The 19,517-nt window shown below is 39.5% G+C and overlaps 1 protein-coding gene across 1 annotated transcript; it reads left to right on the plus strand.

Moving 5' to 3' along the window:
* Nucleotides 1-298: 298 nt before the first annotated feature.
* Nucleotides 299-14,374, plus strand: LOC116805589 (putative uncharacterized protein YOR053W). The gene is made up of 2 exons (XM_032738333.1): nt 299-623; nt 14,173-14,374. The coding sequence occupies exons 1-2, from the start codon at nt 552-554 to the stop codon at nt 14,305-14,307; spliced, it is 207 nt and encodes a 68-aa protein (XP_032594224.1). The 5' UTR covers nt 299-551; the 3' UTR covers nt 14,308-14,374.
* Nucleotides 14,375-19,517: the final 5,143 nt, after the last annotated feature.

Here is a 19,517-nt window from a genome sequence, read left to right on the forward strand (position 1 = left end):
TTCGAGCGCATCCAAATAGAATGTTGATGGTAGGCGCAAATATAACGCACAAATAATATCATTATTGGATATCGCATCACAAGCTAAACTCTCAATTTGCTCAGCAGCAAAGACCGACCTATCGACCTATCGAACCATCGAACCATCGGCCCAAGACTAGATATGCGAAGTGCCCGCCACGTGTGTGTATTTTTTACCAACTGCAAAACATAATACATAAATAAACAAGAACCTGGCCAGCAGTTAGTTGTTAGTCGTCGTGCAACTGCCAAGTTGATACGTTTGGCCCAGCAAGACAGAGAAACAGTCAGCCGCCTCAGCCGAGTAGTCAGACCCACAGACAGACAGACATAGAGACAGACATAGAGACAAACAGAGAGACAGATAGTTGGCCCCACCGTGGCTCAAACCGTGTGACTCTTACAAAACCCGGGCACGTAGCCGTTGTCAATCATTATGACAACTTAACGCACTCACACACACACACACACACGCACACGCACACACTCACAAATAGCAGCGACTCTACGTGTGTTGGTGGGCCATGCATCATGCATCAAAGTGTGCCTCGGCTTAAAAAGACAGAAAGAAAGAAAGAAAATATCCAGATCAGAGACCAAAAGGTGAGAGCAACACACACACACAGACACACACAGACACATTTCAATATTATAATGATAAATATAATTTATAATAAGCAAAGGGCTCGAGTCAAAAGCCAAACGCAAAACCAAACCGAGTCCAAGCGAAGCCAAGTAGCTGATATGCATAAATTAAAAATAAAACATAATACACAAGCAGACAAATAAACGGAAATATTCAAATAACTTAGATAAGAAAAATGACAACAAAAAATAACTAAATTTAAATAATGTGCAGGTGTTTCAGTCTCTCTCTCTCTCTCTCTCTCTCTCCTTCCCTCTCTATTTCTCTGTCTGCTTCTGTAGATGCGAATATATATACCTATACCTATACCTATACCTATACCTATACCTATACCTATACCTATACCTATACCTATACCTATACCTATACCCATACATATACCTATATCTATATCTATACTCGTATATATAATTATAAATATAAAAAGCACATCAAAAAACACAATAAATTCCATAAAATAAAAAGTATTCTTTGAAATGCTTACTACATCTATATATATATATATATATGCATATAGGATCGTCTCCAGGTCCCGTTGTAATAGAAACATGATTAATGCTTATCGATATCCTGCATCCTGCATCATACAAGAATCTATTTTTACACCGTTATTATAAAATGAATTTTACTTAAATGGGTTGCAAATCATTTAGTGAGAGTGTTTTGAGCTTGACTTGCGAAATGTCAGATGTTTGCTGTTGAGTCACACATGTTACAAAGAAAACGCCAAAGCCAATAGACCCGCTGCCAAACAAGAAACAGTAGTCGCAAGTTCAGGTAAAGCCGAGAGCCAAGTGGCGCCCACACACGGAATACCTCGGATCGGGGGAGGGGAAGCGGTCCGGGGGCGGAGAGATTACGGTTGTCCACTTCGTGCGGTAAAAGTTAACTTTTATTTTTGACAAAAGACGAGATCCCAACACAAAAAGATAGAAAGAAAATTACAGACTTCATTTAAATGCAGGGAAACGTGGCCGAGAGACACAAAAATCGAATATGAAATTTATTTTAGCATTTGACAGAAAAAAGTTTGTGGATTCACATTTAGATGCTAATGGAGATGGGGACAACTTAGCCAGTTGGCCGGGACGGGTGACGTCGAAGAACAGTGCAGCTCAAATGTAGCGCACGATGACTGCATAATTGATAAAGCAGCACTCAAGAAGCTGACTTACAAAGAAAATGAGATTCAAACACACACACACACAGAGAGAGAGAGAGAGATGGAGAGATGGTGAGAGCGTGGGTTAGCGAGAGCGAGATGGAACGATGCGAATCGCATGAAATGCAAATATCCTTGTTAAGATGCCAATTACGGAAATTAACTTGGCCCTCGCAACGAACGAATTTATTGATTTTGCATTGAAATTGAAATTGAAGCCAGAGCCAAAGCTAAACCTAAAACTGAAGCTAAAGCAGCGGAAGGAAAAGTGCGCAAAATTCTTGGCCCTCATCGCTCAATTGGCAAATGTGCTGAGACTGCAGCAGAAAAAGAAAAACGAAATGAATAGAAAAGAAAAGAAAAAAATGAAAAAAGAAGGTGCCAGGAAAAGTAACAAGCGTAAGAAAAGCTTTGCACCAGCCAAGGGAAACCCCAATTGCTCCCTGCTTAAAACGAAAATTGAAACCAATGCACAAGCCGAAGCCAGAGACGACAATGCAACACAAGAAGAAGAAGAAGAAAAAGAAGAGGAAGACAATGGCATGGAACTGTGTGCTTGAGTCGGGCGGGGAGCTTAACAGGCTGCCAGCGGAAGCAGCAACCTAGTCAGAGAGAGACAGTTTGAAATAATTACGTTGAGCTTGCGTTGGAGGGCGACCGGGCGGTGTGGGGGTTGGCGGTGGTCGTGTTACTGTTTGGCACCACAGGCAACAGCAACAGCAGCAATACCAACAATCAATGGCAATGTGATGCAAAACAAGAAAGAACAGCTTTCGCAAGCACGCCAAATACTGAAATACCCTTGTAGATCGAAGACATCTGAATTTCACTGCACATTTCAAAAATCGACCAATTGTTGCTTTGCAAACTATATGATATAGTAGCCCGATGTTATTTGAAGCACAATAGTAGGTCAAACTGGAAACTGACAGAGCGACGTCAATGTATATATCGACTCGACTAGTGATTTTGACCGGATCAAATTATAATACCCTAGCCACAAGCGTATACAACAAATCGAACCAGCGCTCTTGTATCGCCCGTATTTCTGCCAGTTTTTCGTATTGAGCGCAGCAGGCGGCAGAGCCATAACGACGTCAGCGCCGATGTCAACGCAGTAAAAGTACAAATAATTTCATTATAATGTTGTCTAAGGGTTGGGTAGCTCTGGATGGTTGGAGGGGGTTCAAATTGAACGACAGGTTAAAAAAAAATGCAGACATTGCCACAAATTGCAAAGCAAAAGAGTGTAAGGCAGACAGACAGAGGGAGATAGAGAGGGAGAGTGAGAGAGAGAGCGAGCTCAAGTGAGACGGAGCGTGGGGAGCAAAGTGACAATGCATTCTATAAATAGCTTAACTGGGGTGTGGTAAATGTCAGTTATGGTAGGGGAGGGATGGAGGGGCGGGCAGCGAAGGCAAACAGTGTCAGTTGCAAAGGCAGTAGAAGCAGCAGTGACGACAGCCGCAAGGCGTATTAATTGCGACAGCAGTTCGTCAACATTCCACAGGAGACAGGACTTGGCCCAAGCAAACATTGGAGCAGAGACATGAGCAGCAACAACAACAACAGCAGCAACAGCAGCAGCGGCAGCAGCAGTAGCAGCAACATAATTAAAACTGCCAGCATGGCGCGTGATCAGCGGCAGCGATAAGCGTCACAATTGAGACCGAGAAACAGAGACCTGCAGTCGGAGACTGAGACATAGACTGACACTGAGAACTGACACCGGTGACGGTGACGGTGGCAAACGATCGATGAGCGCCGAAGATCAGCAAAGTGCAGAAGAAGTAAACAGCGAACCAGTAGACAGTAGACAGCAGACAGTAAGAAGATGCAGAATCTATTTCAACAAGATGGGGCTTGATTGCAGCGGCAAAGCGAAGGAGACAGCCAGCTAATAGAGAATAAGTTACACAGTTCGGCCTAATGAATATGTAATACGTTCTATGCATCTGCATGTCCGATAAGAGAGCCATCATTTTGCACGGAAAGTGAAGAGAGACGAGCGTCAAAGATTGATCGATCGATAAAACTTGAGGACGTGTGAAAAGCAAATCGAAAAATGGCAAACTATATGTATTAATTTGATGACTGAGTGCTTTATCAGCTCTTATATTCCTTAATTATACTGATATAATGCGGTGCAAACTATGTACATCATTGAGATAAAAATATCAAATGAGAAAAGAGACCCAAGGAGACTCAATGGAGAAGTAGTTCAATTAAAAGCGAATTCACTTCATAAATCGAAGATTATTTGAGTTTCCCTTACACATCATCCCGTTACTCGGTGCCTCCTCGATCGATTTACAGCAGTATTTACATGCATATAAGAATCTCAGATCATCCCACTTTATTTTCTATGTCCATTCAAGAAATACGTACATGTAATTGGAAATGTGCTGCAAGTGGGCAAATGATGTACAAATTTGATCAAGTTTGCATTGACTTCGGCTAAGGCATGCGGAAATCACAGCCTCGAGCAGCAGCTGCATGTTGCATGTGGCATCGCGTAGCAATAGTTAATTGCACCTGTCGCCTACTCCTACTCTCTGCTAAAAGGTATACAGCTGCTGGCTACACTGGATTCTCAACTGGCGCTACAATTGCGCCCATATTTGGAGGCAGTCTGAGTTGGACTCCGAGCAGTAATCGCAAAATGCCGAGTGTTGTGGCTCTGATTGAAACCAAGACACAAACCAGTCAAGACACACGGCCTGCGCGCCTGATTATGAGGCAAGCAATTTAGCTGGAGCCGCACTCGAGCTGGGCATCAATAATAACAAGCAACACCAACAGCAACATCAGCAGCAGCAGCAGCAGCAGCAGCAGCAATCGTTACTCGGTGGTCCAGGAGCCTGCGGCGCGGCAGCGCAGCTTGCAACCAGTTAAAGCACAGCCATCACAGCGAATGCAACCGACTCCAAAACAGAGCTACGAGCTGCGGAGTTTGGGGCATGGTGAACGGAGTGCAGACTTCGGCCCTCGTTCTGTGCGCGTGGCCATCGCGTCGTGGCGTTTTATGACTTTGTTTGGCAGCGGCTGCCGCTTTGGCTTAGAAACAGGTGCACTTCATATCAAAAGACGAGCGAGGCCACAGTCAAGCACTCGAAACACTTAATCAAATCGCTGTTGTTGCCACAGTGTTACAAATCGAATGTATTTCAAAGCAAACGAGATATTCATTGATAGTTATTTAAGCCTTTCAGGCAACATTGTCGTCTCATGACACAAAAACCATTGCGATGTTTTTTTTATTTTTATTTTATAATAGTATCTTGAGGATACTATTACCTGAAATATTTGTTAAGCCACCTTGTTTATTTGTTTATTTAATTATTTGTATTTTTTTCGTCATATTAAGACGACGACAAGTTTTATTTAAGACACCCAAAATGAATTCGGTATCCAAACAGTTAAATCTTGGAGAAGAATGAAATATTTATATTTACATACTAGATCTTTGTAGTAATTGAAAATGTTAAATGTATATCTAGTTTACATGGGGGCACATTGATCTGCAAAAAAGAAGAAGAAGCAGAATTAACCATTTGAAGTATATATTACCTAAATACCTTGCCAGCTTAGATAAAACTATTTGAATTGTGCATTAGCAAAGTGTTCATATTGAAACTTATTAAATTGATTATAATTATTTTATTACCTTTTATAAGTGCACATTTCATTGGCATTATCACAAGCAGTGGCCCACTGTGCAATGCTGCGCTCGTCGCATTGGCCATCTTGGCATTCACGTCTAATTACCGGGAAGTCAAATGCAGTCAACATATAGCTCTTTGATTTGCGCTGGCAGCAATAGCAAGTGGCTAAAATAGTCACAGCCACAAGCCGAAGACTCGCTGTCTAAGTTGCTGTTGCAATTGCAGCCAGCCACTGTTGCTGCAGTTGCCTGTCTGGGGCGCAGCGTCAGGCTCATTTTACTGGCCGGCTGTCTTCATGGTCATAGTTATATAGTTTACTCGCCTGCCACACGATGGGAAAATGTGCGTTGTCTGTGGCAATGGCAAGTGGTAGCCAAAGTGTGGAAACACGGCCAATTCTATAGCCTAGGCTAAGGCTAAGGCTATGGCTAAGACTATGAGGCCTCGACAACGGCATCATCATCGGCAACGGCATCAACATCAGCATCTGGCCCAGCCTCAGGTTGGCCCTGGCCTAGCCATAAATCAGACCCATTTTAATGACGCAAGCGAAATGCATCTTGAAACGTGTTCCGCTGGCTGCTCGGTTGTCCCCCCGAGTTTGCTGACCAGTTGGCTGACCAGTTGCTTCCCAGTTGCCTGTCGCCAGCAATTTGATTCTCTGCATGCACTTGCTCCAGTTGGAGCAAAAATAAAATATAAAAACAGCGCCCGCCGCTGTGCTCCTGAGCTGCAATTAGAGTATCTATCATAGAGGCATTAACAATTGAAAAATTGTCTCTGAAATATTGAACGGTAATTAGAATACGCAATCGCAATTGATTGTTGTTATTTATCCACAATAGCGACTATCAGGCACCGGACAGACGATGCCCAATTAATATGACCAGTTGGCATCAATGAATTAACTCAAGTCAATGAACTTAGGCATGGTATAAACTAAAGGCACAATTGATTACTAATCTATTTACACAATGTATTTCATGTTTAGAACTTGATCATACAAATGGCAATCATTATGCGATGAGTAACCCAAAAGACTTTCTTTCACAAAGTATTAAGCGTGGTATATGGCACTATATATTATGTGTGGACACAATCGATTTGTCGCATTTACCGCTTCCTGGCCAAATATAGTTGGAGCCATAAGCTGCAAACTGCTTCAAAGTTTAAAGACACCACATTTGGCTGGCTAATATGCAAATGAAATAATTCGCCAATCGCGTGATTCATTGGCAAGAGGCAGACTGTGAAATCTTAATATGCATAATGCCCGACATGACAAATCTGATTGAGTGGTATACAAAAGCGACTGCTAATTGATTTAAAGACACATTTGAACGGTCTCAGCGACATTACATTAAGCTTATAAGGTGTTTACTAAGCACAAAGAAAAAAAGTTGAAACACTTTTATGGCCGCTTAGAAACGCAAATTTTATGCTAAACTTATGCAAGTCGATGGCCAAATCGATGGCTAGAATTTAGATGTGCATAGATTTTTCCCAAGCGGCTTAGAGCATTTGGACAAGAGGGAGCGTAGCTGCTTGTTGGTTGATGGGACTGGAACAGACTGGACAGGGCTAGAAACAATGAAGCTGTAGCTGTAGCCGGAGCATACGAGTCGATAAACGAATCGAGTGAAATCCCAAACGGAGGGGGAGATTTGAGCTCTGTTTGACAACTGGACTAAACTGAAACTGTATGTTTATCTGTTTGTTTATTTTTTTTTAAATGCTGAACATTTTTAATGAGCATTTTTTATTATTTTTATACGTTGTTAATTTGGTTGAGGCCACGTTGTAAAACTGTGAAGAAAAACGAGATGCAATAAAATCGAAACGAATTTAAATAGAAATGATGACCAGAAACAAACAAAGTACAAAAAGGCGCTCAGAATCGAACAAAATATCTAGACAATGCGACAGGTGTCTGCTGCAGATTTAATTTTGTTCTCTCTTTTTTATTTGTGGTTTTAGTTTGATTTTGGGCATGTTCGTTGATCGAAGGAAGATCACAGTGTATATGTCTGTAGAAGTATGTATGTAACCCAAGTATTTGGGCAGCAAGTGGTGTTATAAAATTGTCTTTAATATATAGAAGGTATTAAGTAGATGACTTAACAATGGAGTCGAAATGATGTAGTTTGCATTCAACTTTGATCGGTTCGTTTAAGTTGAAACTGATACACTTTGGATGGCTTTAAGCAGGACACTTAGCTTTCCTTTGTTGATTTGTTAACTTTTAAGTATCTTACACAGGACTTGATATATTAGTTTCACTTCCAAGTTAAATATTTATCATTATACAAATTATTAAATTATATGCAGAACTCGATTTGTTAGGTTTTCAAGTTAAATATCTATATTAATTTTCAAGTAATATTTTTATCACTACAAAAGATTTTAATAAAATTTAAAATACCTTAAAAATTACTTGATATATTAAGGTTTAACATATAGTTTATTTTCCAAGTAATCGTATATTCATAATTTTGACATTCTAAATAATATTTACAGAGCAGTTTCCATATCATCTGATAATATTTTCTTCACCGTCTTTATTTGTATTTTTTTTTTCTTTCTGTTTAATTTGAATGCAAATAGAGCAGGCGGCTGTGTGGGGTCATCGAGGCACTGGCTCTGACAGCCCTTCGTTGGCAAGCAGCGACTCGTTCTGTTTGTTGTTGTGACTGTTATTGGAGGTGTTTGTGTTATTTTGACATCTTTTGGATTGGTGGCTGGCTGTTAGCTTTCGCCGTTAATTAAGGTTAATGGACAAATTATGCCCACAAATTGGCAATTAAAATTAGAACGCGCACATAAATTCAACAGCATCTAAAAATGTTATCGTTGTTGCTATAGCTCTTGTTGTTGCTGTCGTTGTCGTGGTCGTTGTTGTTGTCATTACGCTGACAAAATGTTGTCACTTGACTGGTTTCCCATTTTGTTGCACAACACCACACAACACAACACAAAAACAACAAAGACTGCATGTCTTCGCTGATAAGTTCGATCTGGTTTCAAGCTGACATTGGACCAAAGTTGACGATGAAGCTGGAAATGATATTCACAATGTGGGCGTACTTAAGGCTTGATCAATTAGCAGAAACCGACAACGAAATCGAAATCAAAAGAAATTGAAATTGTACAGATAAGATTACAAACACTCTTCGGAATATTTAAAGCTGATCTTAGCAAATATGGCTTGGTAAAGACAATAAAACTTATTTTGGAGCAACAATAAAACTAGCCGATATTTACAAATATGTCATTAGTATTTCCTTGAGAGGAGGAGTAAATAAAGCTATTAAAATTATCTTTCAATATAAAAGTCGGTTTTATTATATTTTTAGTATTCGATTTATTTTTATATAACAAAATTGATAGCTGAACGTGGCTACTAAGGCCTTTCCCTATATTAGATTACAACTTATTTCTTGTAGTGTGTATAATAAAAATTCAACGAATATTCACTCCAATAAAGTAACTCGGAAATCTGCTTAATTTAGGGTGAAGAGTATCTCACCTTGTTATTTAGAAAGTATAAGTAAGCCACGGCTTTTCTTCTCTTAATTCTGAGCAAAATATGGAAAAATATGGCTAATTTGCCAGGTGTTTTTTTCAAACTCTAATAAAGAGAACAAATTGTATTACTATTTTCGAAATTTCTAAAATGAATATACTTAAAATTATGATTTGCATTTCAAACTTATTTAACATCTAAATATTTTTCTATTATTATGAAAGATATATCAGAAAAGTAGACAATAATTAAATGTTTGCACATTCACAAGCTAAGTGTCAAGTGCAAAATCAGAAAAAGTTTATAGTTTTCAGGGCGATTTTCATTTGAGGTAAGTATTCTGAACAACAGGTATTTTTGAAAGAATCTAATCATATTCCAAAGCGAAATGCGTGTCTACGCAAATTCCAATTAATTTTTAACTGCATCCCATCAAATCGATGGCAAACTCGTTACACTGTAGTCCAAGCACTCATCCAGAACAACTACATGGAAGCTCGTACACGTAGTTTAATGTAACCGAACTACATATATATATATATATATATATATATATATAGACATGTAATATCTGCTGTGCTATGCATAACTCGTTCCCATAACAACTTTAATGTGTTTTTCTTTTATTTTACGGCTACTGCTCAAATGGATATTCTCCATACTGAAGAGCTGAATTTTCCCAGCGAATCTTGGCATCTAATGCTCTATTGAGGGCCCACCATATCTATAAGTCATGGGCACTTATGGCCCAGACAAACTGTTTTGTGGCTGCCTGCAAGAAAACAAGAAAAATAAAAAAAAAAATACACCTGCTACAAATGCGCTGTCAATAATTACGAGGCAAAAGTTCAAGGCGCAGCTCTCTGTTGTCGGCTCTCGCATTTGCCACAATCATTTACACTAAATCACTTAGGTGTACAAGTGTCTGTGGACCAAAACGTCTCCTCCTCCTTTTCGCACTGCCCCCGTTGCCCTATCCGGCTATGCTAGGCGCGCTTATGTACGAGTTTGTGTAACTAAGTATAAGTTGGCCAGTTGGCTCGTAAACATTTACGCATATTGCAAATAAGCAAAATAACAACAACGGCAGCAATCATAAAAAACACAAACAATAGTCCTTCGACTACAAAATACCCTGTGAACAGTCTTCTTTCACATAATACACAGTTAATTAGCTCATTTCTTGCATTATGGTCCGCATTGGTTTCTAGTCACTAACTTTTATTACTTTTAGCAACAACTCAAAGCCGATCCAATAGTTGGAAAGGTCTCGCATAGTCTCGGAGATCTGACTAAATACATACGCACCGAATGGAATCGGGGAATCTTGATTTGTTGCATAAAAACAATATTTACCAATATTTGTTGATTATAAATTCAACCCATATTTATTTCTTCCTTTAGTCTCTGAGGTCGGCTTAGATTTGAGATCAGAAGTGCCTTAAGTTTAGCGCTGCTCAAAGATACCATTGCAAAGCACCTTTCATAATTTGCTACAGGGTATAACAAGAGAAGCTACAAGACCAGGTCCTCAAATAGAGGGGGCCCCACTAATTCACTTTGCTGCACGCTGATTGGTTGAGAGCGCCAGGTGGTCGCGAGTCTAACGCGACCGCCGATGCTTAATCTGCCACTCCCCTGCAATACCCAACCATTTGCTACCCCCCCTATCCCACTAACCCTAACAGGTAACATGTTTTCTTCAGCAGCCGGAGCAGCAGCAGCAGCAGCTCACTTGATCAGCGATAGGCAAGCAAGGCAACGGCACGGTGAAGCAGGCGCATCCTGTCTTGGACTCTTCTCAATTCACAATTCTCGTGATTCTCGCGATTCTCGCTCGATGTCCGATGCCCGATGTCCGATGTCCGATTCCCGATTCTTGCACGCAGCGGCGTTTCAAAGCTGTTTGACTGCTCCACTTTGGCGGTGGGCGCTCGTCCGCACGTCCCAATCCATCCATCTCGCCGTATAAACTGGTTCACTCATTGGCTGACTGGCTGGCTTGCCCCTTGTTGCACATGGCATATAACGAGCATTGCCTTTTGGTTTGATTTTTGCGCACAGGTGGCTTGGCTGTTCCAGCTCAGATTGTTGTTGCTGTTGTTGCTGTTGTTTGTTGAGCGAGCGATCGCGCGTAATAAGCCGCGAAAACATTGTTCAGCTGCGAGTATTGGCCATTCCTTGTGGGGCAGCAAGCACCCTCTGCTCTCTCCTCTTCCCCTCATCATGACTTCAATTCCCCCCTTTGAATGCTGAGGAACCGGTTCAAGCGGCACCTTGATTTCAGCTCAGCAAGGATGCCGATTGCCTCATACGATAAGCGCCCCAAAACCCCTTCCCCCGCACCGCCCCTAAAATGGGAACCAGCTCCAGTCTTAGTTGTAGCAAAAGGGGGACCACATCTATCTGTAGGCAAATTATGTGAGCAGCAGGCAGCCAAGCAGGTGATGGCTCTTGAGGGAAAGCGTTGAGTAAGTGGATGAGAATTGCAGAGGCGGATTGCACGGAGGCAACATGGCCAACATTGGCAACATGGACAACAGCAGCAGTCAACACTTTCGCAGGCCGCGCACAGATACAAACAGTTGGCCATTAATCATTCGCCGCCTGCAACAACAACACTAACAACAACAATAACAACAACAATAACAACAGCAACAACAACAATTGTTGCACTTTACAGCTCTCATTATGCCAGCTAATTGAAATGTCTTAGAGGGCAAATGAGCAGGGAACTACTAAGCACTACTAAATTTGGCTTTGCACTCTAATCATATATGGCCCAGCCCAATCCAATACACATTCAGCAGCAACAAAATCCAATAAATATACACTCAGAAAAAGAATCACTCTGAATTTTACAAAGTTACCATACTTTTGGCTTACTCTATTATTCAAAAAATATTTTTCGAAAATTGTGGGTTGTGTCGCTCTGAAAACCAGGGTTTTCTTTGCATAATTGCAGCAATTAGCTATAATATAGTAGTCGAGCAATAAAATTCTAAAAAAAATATATTTTCCAAACAAAACATATATGTGAAAAAGAGGGCGAAAAATAATCTTTCGAACTTGAAGAAATGTGTTTCGAATGTTTTGAAATTATTTCCATAATGAAGAGAAATACTTTCGAGTTTTCACGACGACCTTTTTTCTGAATGTACTTATGAGTCCGAACAAATAAATAATTTCTTGGAAATTTTGCTTATAAGCTACATTATTTAAGTCAATGCTATTAATTGTAATTGATGAATTAAATTAATTAAATATCAAGCATCAAATATAGAGAATGAATGCTGACGTCCGATGTGGCTATGTTTTTGCCAAAGTGTAAGGTGCATTATGCAACAAATAATCGAAACGGATTCCTCAAACAAGATTCCATTAAGCAGATTAAGAGAAGAGAAAAATCTAATAAAACATCCACAAAATAGTGTAAAATTCAGGTAGTTAATAGTGCTGATAGATTCAGTTAATTGAATCATTTTTTAGCTGCTCCACTATTTGATACTCTTCTGTGCATATTCTGTGAAAACAGAATTTCAATTGGTTTCTTAAAGTGGGTCTTAAATCTCAATTTTCAAACTTGTTTGGATTGCTTTCGATCAGAGGATTCGTGTGTTATACACTCAATTCATTTGTTGTGATATATGTGATATACATATGTATGTGTGTATGTATGTATGTGCTTATGTATGCATTATCGAATCCAATTGAATTTCATTTCGTATTGTTGCACATAATTTCAAATTGATGCAGATGGCATGTTGTCATAACCATATACTGTTGTATTTGACTTTGTCGGTTGATGCATCGGTGCGCATGCAATTTAAAGCTACTCACTCGCACTCGCACACACACACACACTCACACACACACTAGCAGACACACAACGTTGTCACTATTTGTGCAACTACATCCGCATCCGTATTCGCATACGTTTCCTTCCGCAGATCCAGCATTTCATTTCGTTAGCCTTTGACTGCAGTTTCAAACTGCTGCTGCATGCCGTGGAGACACACACACACACACACACACACACATTTATTCAGAGCGAGAGAGAGAGAGAGAGAGAGAGAAACCGCAAGAGCAGCGCAAACGAGAGCCAGAGTGAGATAGAGGTAAATGCTGTGTTTAGCCTCAAAGACAGCTATGCTTAACCCTTGGCTTGCCCCGGGTCGTGCCCATCGCGTGCATCTGCTTCTTTTTCTTCTGGTTCATCTTCTTCTGTATTTTTTTGCTCGTTGGTATTATTATTATTATTATTTTATTTCCTTCTTGCTATCCACTGTTTTTTGTTTGCGAAAACTAGCAGCGACAAGTGGCAAAAACCTTTTGACAACTGCAACGCAGCCGGCAGCAAAATGCGATGACATTTTAATCGACAGGCAGCCCAACTTCAACTTCAACTCCAACTCCAACTCCAAAGCCAGCATCAGCTTCAGCATCAGCTTCAGCTGCATCTTTTCAGCTTCAGCTTCTGTTTCTGTTTCTGTTTCAGTTACAGTTTTGTATTTTTTATTCTGTCTACCCTTGCAGTGGGTATTATAACTTGTTCGACAAGTTTGTAATACGTATATATAAATAAATATATATAAATATAAATAATAATATTTTCATCTATATTAATTGTGCATTATAATTAGACAATATCTCATTTTGTTGCATTTAAAATTGCCACTCAAATATCTTCGTCAAAAATGATCTTCTGAGTTAAATTCAACTTAATGATGCATGAGCCGTAGCCATATCCGTCTGTCCGTCTGTCCGGCTGTCTCTTACCATATCGGAGGTGACCGCTTCGAGTCAGTACATCATATAGCTGCCCTAGGCACGACCAACGCACCCACGTTATGGTCAAATTTTGACATCAGTAGTTGAATTCCGGTCTGCAAGGGTATTTGATCATCATTGAGATTGTGCTAAGATGCCCATTCTTTCTTGATATTATTTTGTTTGCTGTTGCTCCTTTTCCATCTCGCTCGTCTACAGTGTAATAACGTTCTAGTCCACAGTTGGCAGTCGCTGCTGTTGCAGTTGCAAGTCCGCCTGAGCCCGGCTAGCTGCCAAGCAGCTTCGCCCTCAACAGTTGTCTGCACCGCCTCCCATTTTTTTTGCTTTTGCTTTTGCTTTTTATTTTTTATTTTTTTTGGTTACAGTGGCGGCCACACGGTGCTCCTTGTCGTAGACGTCGTCGTCGTCGTCGTCGTCGTCGTCATCGTCATCGTCATCATCATCGACTTGTGCAGCATCACTGCCTCGTCAAAACGTCAATCGGTGTAATCAAGCGTTAAGTGATTCTGCGGAAGTGCAGCGAGGCCTGGGCCCAAACTGGGAGAGCGTGTAAGTGCCGAGAGTGGCAACGGGGACAGAGACGGGGACGGGGACGGGGACGGGGGAAGTGGGATATAAGGGGCATCGGTTTGGGGGTCGACTGCAGCTTCACTGATTTCGCTGTGGCAGCTGCGGTCAGAAGCACTTTTCATCATCATTTTTATACATTTTTCTTTTTTTCATCTGTCGCCTCGATTTTTTTTCTGCAGACTAAAGGGAATTTCTAAATACGAATGTGTAAAGCTGGACAGAAAATGACCACAGATATGATTATTATTTCACCTTATATTTTTTTATTAAAATCAGCTCATTTAAATTGCGTATTACTTTTTTATGTGCGAATATTCTTGAACTTTCTGTATGTATGCAAATTACTTTGGTTGGAATTGCTAAATCTGAGATAATAAAATGCAGCAAACATATGCACGAGGTTTAATTTTGGATGTAGACCTCGTCGTAATGACAAGAAGCTATTGCCAAAAGGATCCATAGTTTACAATATTTTTTGGTGTTGCATGGCAATTTCAATGGACTACAAATCTTAATATGAGTTTTTGCCCAGCAAATTTGTAGAACTACCAATGAATGAATTGCTTAAGATTTATGCTTGTTAAACGAATTCAATATGTGATTCTTAAAACATTCGAGTATTTATACAGTGGAAGTCAGAAGCAGGAGGCCAATAACAATTTATTGAAATACAAAAACAATAATTTAGTTTACACAATTTTAAGTCAAAGCTGAGCGATAAACTAAAACGAAGTGAACAAGCAAGCAATAGCAAGTCAAATTCAATTAGGAATTGGCCTAAGTTGTTACATTGCCCACACCGCCAACACTAACGCCCAACTCCAACTCCGACCCGCTCAATGGAACAATGTGCCGCAATCAAAGCAATTACAATTAGAGCGACAATAAAAGCGACAACCAAAAAAACAAAAAAAAAAAACAACAACGATGTGAAATAGGTGCTGGTTAAATGGCCAACTTGGCGACTTGGCTACTAAAATGGTCATCACGCATGTAAATTGCTTGAATATTTTTTATTCACTTGTGTGTACATTGACAGTTTCTTGGGTCACTCTAAATTTATGTGCTCATTTTCAGTTGAAGTGTGAAAACTTTGAGCTACATTTGGTTTTTTAGTTGAACGAAACAAAGCAAATCGTGTGGCATTGTTAGTATTTATCATTATTTTGATTAAGTAATGGCAGTAGAGCAGCAGCGAGAACAAAATAGAGCGTTTCAGTAGAATGTAACTAACTGACTGCGGAATACTCTGATATCAGTATTATATCAGCTGTCAACAGGCGCAAAAAAAAAAAAACAATATTGTGGAGGTGGGTAGTCTACCATTAAATAATCATTAGTGTGCCATTCAAATTTGTTAACTCAATCTGCGTTGTGACTCCCGAAGAAAGGTTGTTACTAGTAATAACCATTGCTGATTATACACTTGCCCTAGCTATGGCAGATATAAGCATTCTAAATTTCTTAATACCAGAAGGATAGTGTGAATACAGCATATCAATTTTACAGTTATATGTGGGTTGCTTTTTATCGATTTGCGATCATCGATGTTTTCGATATTGACATGACGAACATTGCTCAAAGTCAAAATACTCGGTTTCCCTCGGTTTCAGGGTATAAAAACAACAAATGATAAAATCATTACCATCAATCGATATAATCGATTGTTTTCGCTTGGCTCTACTATCCGAGCTGAGCAAATTTCATATGCACGTCCTCGTTTTCATTTTCATTTTCGTTTTCGTCTTCATCCTTCATCCTCGTCACTGTGCCCTTATCCCTGTGTGCCTGCTGTGCCTGCTGTGCCTGCTGTGCTGCTCCTGCTCAAGCCGATATTTGCTGTTTAGCATCCGAGTCAAAATTCACAACAAATTTGTGGCCATTGCATATTTATGCGCAACGGACGAATCAATGGGTTGCCTCAGCCGTAACCCTTTGTGTCTATCAATGTTGTTCCTCTTGTTCCTGTTGTTGTCTGTCTGTCTGTCTGTCTGTCTGTCTGTCTGTCTGTCTGTCTGCCTGGCTGTTGCTGCTTACCTTTGTCAGCCAGCGATTCGATTTTATTGTCCTCTGTTTCATTCGATGGGCGTTTTTTGTTTTTGTATTTTGTTTATCGCATTTTCTTTATTTTCAGCTTTTCTACTTGCGATTGGATAGCACAACTTTTAAATGAGTTTTGTTACACTCAGTTTGGGTACACATGCGGCGGCAAATGCAATGCTGCATTTATATCTTCATAGCCGCGAAATTCTTCCACAATATGCTCAATATTTTTGGATCGGTCTGAGTAGTTGTATTTAATTGGCAGCTGTAAGTAAGCCAGATTTTCTTTAAAACTTTCATAATCAGACATTTTCCAATTTACGTAAAACTTTGCCGTTTCCGTTTCGGTACATAAAAATAATCTGAGAACAATACAAAATAGATTAAAAATAATGTAAGTGATTGTCATTAGCTTCTCAAAATGGAAAGCTATTCCGCTTTCGCAAATTGGAGCATCCAAATGCCCGCTTTGATAATGAAAACGAAAAGCTTTTCCGTATACGCAAATTGGAGCACGTCTCATAAATTTCAATTTTGAACTTTACTTGGGAATAAATACGGATTGAACTGAAAATTGAGTTTGCATTGCAATTTTCGAAATTCCCAATATTTTATTGAAACATATTAAAAGTGTTGAAGTCTTTTCTGACATAATCTTTATTCAAATTTCAAAGATCAAAACTATCTTACAAATGATTGTTGTTAGTTCAGTGAGATTCGTAGTTTATATGTATTTAATTATTAGATACATTTGAAGTATTCTTAAGATGCAGAGTGCATTTCAAAATTCGTTGCTTCTAAATCAATTGTGCGTTTTGCGTTTTGCGATTTATTTATATTTATATACATTTAGTTTTTGTCTTTTTTGATATGCGAAATTGCAGCAAATTCGATTTGAATCGATTTCTTATTTTATTATGCATTCGATTGCGACTTTCAGCGCGCTTCGCCTTTAGCCATAATAATATATACAAATATATACACATCTGAATGGCACATATACTAGATATGCATATATACATATATAGGAATATATGTATGTGCGAGTATATAAATATATTTCATTTATGCTCAAAGCAAATTGCCGCTGCCAAAAGCTGCCAAAAACCAATTGCAATTTTCCATGCGCAGTATGCATAAATAATACACACACACACACACTAGCACACAAAGGCTGCAAATAAAACAAAATTACGCATACGCCGTGTGCTGGCCAGGACTACGGACGAGGGGTAGAGAAGTTGAAGGGGGGATGGCGCGCTCTGAGCTTTGGTGACATCGACTGGCAATGGCCATGCCATGATACTCAGTTTTGTTTAATAATTTATGTATATGCCTTGGCAGCAACTCACACACACACACACACACACACACACATTCTAGAGGAGAGATAGAGAGAGAGAGTGAGGGAGAGAGCAGGAAAAACACATCGGTTACATATGTTTCACTTGCGCGTCTGTTTGTGTAATTTACAGTTACACAAAACCGCAAATAAAGTTGCCAACATTACGATCCATGGGGTAGTGGCAACAACAACAACAGCAACTCCATCAACTCCGACAACAACAACAATTCGAACAACAACAACAACAACAATATCCAAACAACAAGAAGACAAAACGCTAAAAAGTCAACGTTTGCTGCAAAGGGTTTAAAAGAGCAACACAGCAAATACATCTACAAGAGGAAAGGGGGTTGCTGTATTGAAAAGAGCGGCAAAGGGATGGGGGTGGGTGTGGGGGTGGGCGGGGAGGTGTGTGTGCGGGGGGTTGAAGCCATTATGACAATAACATGTCGCAGTTGAAGTTGAATTTGAAGTGCTGAACGAGTTCGTGCCGAAGAAGTTACAGTTACCTCTGCTACAGCGACAATAGTTGCTCGTAAATATTGCAATTTCCCCCGCCCCGCCCCCCCACCACCTCTACACCACCAACTCCTCCAAATTCCATTACACACACACACACACACACACACACACTCAAACATGCAGCAGGCCGCGAAACGATTGCAAAGTAATTGAAAGCACTTACAAAACAGAATACTCAGCTTTGGTAGTTTCTTCTCTTATTGATTTTGTTAGAGTTTGTTTCCAGTTTCTGGATTCAGCTGCCAGGTCGCCCCTCTTTTGAGGGAGGGGGTAGTAGTTAATGCTACTTAATAATATCGATAGTTGTGCTACATTATTTTCAAGCAGCAAATGTGGAAGCCTATAATCATGGCTAAGCGCGGCAAACAATTATCGCCGATAACAAATAGTAAATAGTAAACTATTTTTGCTTTCAATCTGAAGATATATTCAAAGAAATTTAGATTAATGCAACTCAGTTCGAAATCACTAAGGACTTTCCAAGCTCAACTTAAGAAATAGATTTCCATGTATATACAAAAATGTGTAATGTACTTTTTATCATATATATATTTATTAGAAAAAATAAAAACTAATTCTTTAGCAATATTAACCATTTATAATTGAGACCAATTACAATTTGTGCGATACTTATTATTATTATTATTATTACTACTATTATTATTATTATTATTATTATTATAAATAGACCTGCGTGGAGATTTTAACAATTTGTACTTCACCAAAACATTTTATATTTCACTTGTGCTTACTTTCCTTGAATATGGATCTTGTACATGGGCTCCCCTGTTGGCTCAACATGATAAAATGGAATATATACGCAAACAAGTTCTGCTATTAGCTCTTTGGTATCTTAACTGTAATACTAATAATGTCCTTTCTTCATAGAGTAGTGGATATTTACTAATAAATCTTCCTTCTCCTACTCAGACAAGTTTTTTCGTTAGTTTCAGTTCCGATTAGCGAATTTTCAGTTTTTTTCTCTTCAAACTTATAATGCGAACTATGCCATCCGCAGCTGATTTCGGTACATATACATTAATTATTTAAATCTAATAGTTTGAGCCATTTCTTGGGCTGCAACAACAACGACAACGCTAGGCACAATTCAATTCAATTTCATTGTCGAGTCGTCAAAGTCAGCTGAACCCAAAGTTTCTACAATGTATAAAAAAAATCCATCAGGAGAAGTCGGTCCCCAGCTAGATTCTAAAAGTGCACTCGAATAAT

This window comes from Drosophila grimshawi, unplaced genomic scaffold (genome assembly GCF_018153295.1).
Source record: "Drosophila grimshawi isolate 15287-2541.00 unplaced genomic scaffold, ASM1815329v1 contig_1006, whole genome shotgun sequence".
Taxonomy (NCBI): Eukaryota; Metazoa; Arthropoda; class Insecta; order Diptera; family Drosophilidae; genus Drosophila; species Drosophila grimshawi.

Excerpts from the sequence above, each read along its gene's own strand:
- LOC116805589 (XM_032738333.1), top strand. The coding sequence starts at position 552 with ATGCATCAAAGTGTGCCTCGGCTTAAAAAGACAGAAAGAAAGAAAGAA. Across the intron at positions 624-14,172 it reads TCCAGATCAGAGACCAAAAG|TGGCGGCCACACGGTGCTCC; the intron begins GTGAGAGCAACA and ends TTTTGGTTACAG.